The sequence below is a fragment of the Apaloderma vittatum genome, unplaced genomic scaffold, assembly GCF_000703405.1.
Source record: "Apaloderma vittatum isolate BGI_N311 unplaced genomic scaffold, ASM70340v1 scaffold4799, whole genome shotgun sequence".
In the NCBI taxonomy this organism is placed as follows: domain Eukaryota; kingdom Metazoa; phylum Chordata; class Aves; order Trogoniformes; family Trogonidae; genus Apaloderma; species Apaloderma vittatum.
The window spans coordinates 22,334-28,333 of NW_009733389.1; the positions used below are offsets into that span (position 1 = coordinate 22,334).

At 37.2% G+C, this 6,000-nt stretch overlaps 1 protein-coding gene across 1 annotated transcript in view; it reads left to right on the top strand.

Annotated features, from left to right (window-relative positions):
- LOC104278774 (homer protein homolog 1) overlaps positions 1 to 6,000 on the top strand; it is a gene marked incomplete at its 5' end in the record, with an annotated part of 45,803 nt that overhangs the window by 10,827 nt on the left and 28,976 nt on the right. The window contains one exon of the mRNA XM_009875858.1: positions 1,481 to 1,573. Coding sequence (XP_009874160.1) covers positions 1,481 to 1,573 — 93 coding nt within the window. The remainder of the gene's footprint in view (positions 1 to 1,480; positions 1,574 to 6,000) is intronic.

The window sequence follows — 6,000 nt, forward strand, 5'->3', positions numbered from 1 at the left end:
AAAATCTTGTCTTTGTTTTTCAGGAATTTGATCAAGATATTACCATTAAACATCATCTGACTATCTCAAGGAATTCTAGGAAATTTGTGAAACTTTCCACTACATTAGGCTTGTTGGCTCTTTGTTAGAATTTTATCTATTTATCTGTCTGTTACATATTTTTTTACAGTTTCTGCCACTGTGGTACAGAGGATATTTAGTCCCTTGTATGTCTTCAGTTATGTATTCTAAACCTCAGCACTATGTATTTCATTTACCAATTCTCTGGTCTTAAGGATGGTTTAAGTAACAGATTACCCATCAGATTTTGAGGTCTACATACAAATCTTAAATAAGTGTCATCTAGTTTTGATGCTCTGTTGGTGATTTTATCATCTGTTCTGAGAGTTTCTTTGATGCTGGATTAGACTTTCAGGGTGTTATCTTTTATCTCCTTCTATATTCAGGAAATGAACAAACTGACAGATGAAGTATAGGATACTAGTGGAGAAAAATTATATTTCCTCAAATACTAATAGCCTACCAGGAGGAGAAGTTTACACAACGGGGTTTTTTAGGTCTTCTGTAGCAAGTGAAGTTCTGATTGGAAATAGTTTTGGAGATTGTGTCACACAAAGGGTGGCTTTCATTCCTTCCGATAAGATAATTTTCTGCAGTAGGAAACAAAAGATAAATGCCTGGCCACTATAGTAATTAGTGTAGTGTTGAGCTGAGATCTGTGAAGCTAAATTTTTCTCTAGCCAGAGAAATAAATTGATTTAATTTCTCAACTTTAAGGGGGCATATATTTTGTATTTCTAAATTGTTGCTCTAGTTATTTTCTGAAAGAAGTACAAGTAGCTTAGAAATTAAGCTTCATAGAGCAGTTCAATGTGCAATTCTTGAGGTTAGTGTTCAGTACATACAAGTGTTTAGTTAATGAATTTGTTCTTTAACTTGATCAATGTCAATGAACAATCAAGAATAAGCTTGACGCAGTATTCCCGCTGCTACTGTCTTTATTAGCTGTTGAAATTATAAATGAAATGTAGGAAGAAATCACTATTGTTTCAGTTATGAAGGAATATAGCCCATTGAAAACTCTAGGCTCACAGTGACCACACTAGGCTTCGGAACCGAATCGTTCGTTATCAGGAGAAAAGTAAAAACTGAATCTGAAAGCAGATACGACAGGTGGCTTCTCTTTATTATTAGCCATTTCTGAGGTGGGGTTTTTTAACAATATCAGCAACAGATCAAACTTTGTATCATAATTTCCCAGATACATAAACAGTGTACCTTGTTTCTGAAAGGTGCTGAAAGGTGTATCACTCTGTAACTTGCTTAAATGAGTGTCTGACAAGGAGGAAAATTGAACAAATCTACTGACAGAATTTAACTTTGTAAAATGTTAAGTACAGCATTCTGTTCTGCATGTAATGTACTACTCAACGCCTACTCTTTCTTTTTTCTCATTTTTTTTTAACATATGTACCTTCAGTTTGCTGAAAAATTTCAGGAATTCAAAGAAGCTGCACGACTTGCAAAGGAAAAATCCCATGAAAAGATGGAACTAACAAGTACACCCTCTCAAGTGAGTCTCATGATTAAAACCTAATACTTCATATCTGCTACTTACTGCATTGTATCTTAACACATGTGTTGAATTAAGAATAAATGGGATATTTCCCAGTTACCTTGAATTCTCTTGACAGCTGGAAGTGTCAAGTCTAAGAAAATATTTAACGTACACTACAGAAGTGTCAAGGGGACTTGCTTTAAAATAAAATTGGCTTTTTGCTTATTTCCATTCCTTTCTTTGATCTTTCTCCAGAAAATGAGCAGTTTTGTAAGTAAATCTATAGTAAACACCTTTTGTGGTTTTTCTTAATGTAGCTATAAAACTTCAGGCAATGCGCTGTAGAGGACTTTTTTATAAAAGAATCATTACAACAGAAGTCAAAGTTAAAACAGCAAACTATTTTTACTTGTTTCTTACTGTGTAGTATTTGCTTGTGAATTGCATTGAGGGAAGATGACAGATTCACATACTGGTTCTGGTGTTGTATTAGAGTTAGCCATGATGTAAAAGAAAGGTTTATAAAAGGTATCTGAAAACATGAGGTGGGTTAATATAGGCCGAACAGGAGGATAAATTAATATAGTCACATTTACATTAGTCATGCCTAAAAATAAATTACTTGAGAACGAGTACTTTGAATTTGCTTTGAAAAAAGAAATTGCATGAGACTTTTATGCCCCTCTACTCTCTCCCTCTCTGCTCAGTGTTTCTGGCTCTGTATGTAGCTATTTCCTTTGTTTTATGCAATACTGAAGACAAAGGTAGTTCCTTCTCTTGGAGGGTGAAACAGCTTTAGAACAACAGCAGGCATTCAGGAGTGAGTAGAATTAATGCAGCTGAGTCTTTTTTTTTCTGGGCAGTCTTCATTCATTGAATCAATGCATCTCTTGGGTGCTTTGCATATGCTCCTGATCCTTGGTGGAAGAAGGATGGCAAGCAGCTTGCAACATGTTGTATTAATAGTTTTATTGCCACCAGAAAGCTACATCTGGTGTCCTTCCAAGAGAAGTCAGTGGAAACCACAAGGATATACACAGTGAACCAACCTCATGTCATTTTCCCAGTAGGCATTTTGCCCAAGTGCTGGGTTGACTTTGCTAATAACAAGAAACGGCTTGCTGTACTGTAACAGGAGAAGAATAGAGCAGTCCTTTGTTATTAGTTTTCTTGTCAGTCCCTTAAATTTCTGATAAATTCCATAAATAAACAAAGTGATAATGGAAGTAGGTATTTCATTATTGTGACCTGATAGACCCTTGGATTTGGAAACAGTGAAGTGCTTCAGCCGGGCTTCTACTTGCTCAATATTATGGACAAAACAATTACTCTGCTGCTTTTTTTGACACGCTGATTAGTAGTCTGGACTCAGAAGTTAAATTTGACATTGCTGAATGGAGTGACTTATTATTTGGTTTGGACATAAATTTAACTACTCAGAGACAAGATGCTTTCATCTAGCAGCTGCACAGGGTTAAAGCTTTCTCTTAAACTATATGAGCTATTAATATCGTTCATTTTCCAGTACAAATTTCCTTTTATACTTGGAACCTAACATTTTATACTGTAGGCAGTTACAGAAATGTTACCTTGAGCAATTCTATAATGCATATTGAGAGCTGCAATTTAATTACTGTGCACTTAGAAATAATTTCATATTCAGGCCTTACTTTTCATCTCTTGGCTTTTCACTGGGCTGATAAGTTAGGGTATTATTCTGAAAGATACAGTTAGCGCAAGTGCTGACACATCAGCATAATAGTTTCACATACTTAATGCTTCTCATTAGTTCCCCAGAGAAAAGGGAGTTGAATCAGTAACTTCAGTTTGGAGAAGATGGAAAATGATGGCTTCATGGCAAACTGTAGCACTTCCATGTTGCTGGCCCTGCTCAGACAGGTTGATAACTGGAGGGAAAGTGGGCGCTTAGTAGTAGGGAGGGAAGGTGGAACCCAAGAGACGTTTGAAGGAGCATTTGTCATTTTGATCATCTGCCAAAAAGTGGCTGCAAGGCAAATAATTCAAGTGTTGCCTTTCTCAGTGCTATTTTTTCCTCTTCCATAGTGATCGTCTGCAGAGAGGGAGAATAAAAGAGGAGAGAGGTATTTTCAGTGGCCAGTCGAGACTTGTATGAGCTTGGCTTTTTTAGAATGCTTTGACAGGAAGGGTGTTGGGAGGTAGCATATGAGTAGCGAACTCTGTAATGGTAAACCAGTTAGCTACATCAATCCCTCTGCTGTCTCAGACTTGCAGATATCATAGAATCATAGAATGGCCTAGGCTGGAAGGGACCTTAGAGATCATCTAGTCCAACCCTCCTGTCATGGGCAGGGACGCCCCTCTCGACTAGACCAGGCAACACATGGGGACCGAGCGGGAATCGAACCTGCAACCTCGGTGTTGGTCCTTGTTGCCAGCACCGCGCTCAAACCACTCAGCTAAATATCCTTTTACATTAAATTAAAAATAAGTAGGACGATACTGTATATCAAAACTGGAAAATATACGTGTCAAATTTTAAATAAACTGTTACATTTCTCTTGGTCCTACTTTAACAAATGCCCTTATTATTTACCAGTTAATTTAAGTACCAGATATGGTACATTGCCTACCCTCTCTGCTACACAATTCCAAAAGAGAAGTAGTACATGTGCTGTTTTCCTCAATCAGTATGTCCCTACAAATTGAATCTTTATTAAAATAGCCCTGCAGCTAGGTTGTAGAGACCTCGGTATTTGCTCTCCAGTATTATTTGATGTAACCCTGCAGATACTATTGGTATGTGTGAGTTTCAGTTCTGAATATCCTGCAGAAGCTACTTGTGAAACTAAGGAGAAATAGAAAACAAGAGAGAACAACAGAAATATGTCAGAAATAGAATATGTATTTGTAGTTCAAGTATTTACCAGATTTAGTCATCTTAAAACTTAAGAACAATCTTATCTAAAGTACACTGAAGTGAGGCTGCTTCTCTAAGGTGTTACAAGCTTTAGTGAAGTGTTAGTATGATTTGGTTAGATATTTCCACCAGAAAAGTGTCTCAGTGTCCAGTAAGTAGTAGTTCTATGTTGAGTATTTTTTGGATGTACCATTTCATCTGATGACATGTTTTCTTTGGCTATTTTTTGGGGGGGATGCTGTGAAACACATAGTAGAAAGAAACAATAAATAGCCCAATTTGCAATTACTTAATAGCAGGAGTTCCTTTTCCCCTAAACTATGCTGCTGCTAATTTTAAACTCTGCATTCTTACTGTTTCTCTAGTACTGCCTGTTCTCCTCCTATTTACCAGCAAGCTTTGCTTTTATTTCCCAGAATATCAGATAATATATAAAATTACTGTTTACTGTAACTGTAAAACGAACTTAGCTTGTCCAGAGAAAGACAGTGGCCTGGACCAACAAATTACAAGAGAGGTGCTGCTTTGTTACATACAAGTCCTACTGAGTGCGCAGTGCTTTCTTGAAATGGACAGGAAAGCATTGTTTCTGTGTCAGAGAGCTTGTACTTTTGGCCCATCTATGTTAAGATGGATTCATGTAATAATACACACTTTACCTGTATCTGGTATGTCTGGAGGTTTCAGTCTAGAAAAAAGTTGTCTGTTTTGGTACTTCAAGGACTACCTGTGCACCCCAGCTGATCTAAGCCTTGGGTAATAAAACTCGTGGCTCCCCAGCTGTGCCACTTCCTATTTCACAGTCTCATCTTTAATGTAGGAAATTATTTTGGTCATGCCATGAACTCATGAATCTTAAAATGGCAAGCCACCCCTGGTTTATTTCCAGTTGCAAGATCACCTATGCACTGAAAGAGCTAGTTCACCAAACCACATGAAGCAACAGTCTGAAAACTCTGTGTGTGTCTGTCTGTCCCCCTCCCTCCCTTTTTTTTTTTTAAACTAGCCTTAATCAGTTTCTAAAATAGAACCAAATAGAGTAGGTTTTGCGGTTTGCAGTCTTCCCGTCAGTCTTGCAACAAACTGGAGTCTGAATCTCTGTTCTTTTTCTCTAAGCAAGAATCTATCCTCAGAAACATCTTTCGACCCCAGACATTTCAGATTAAGACCTCTGTTAATTTCTGTAACTGTGTGGTGAGTAATTTAGTCAAAATAATCTTGTCTGTGATTCTGAGCCTCTCCAGTGAAGACTATTAGGAATAGCTATTGCTGGAAAAGTTTTAGAATTGCAACATTTTTTACTGCAAGGAATGGAGTGGTTTTGACAAAATGGTCATGGTTTATCACTTGTTGGCTTTTTCTTTTTAGAAGTACAAATTTTACTTACAAAGCTTGTGGAAAAAGTAAGTTTCTGGGATGTTACATGAATTTCTATGCTGAAACAAATGCTTCACATGTGTTATGGCATCTGAATGAGTAGCTGGCAGACTTACACCATTGCCAGTCAGTACTGAACATAGAAGCATTATGAAGAACAGGAATG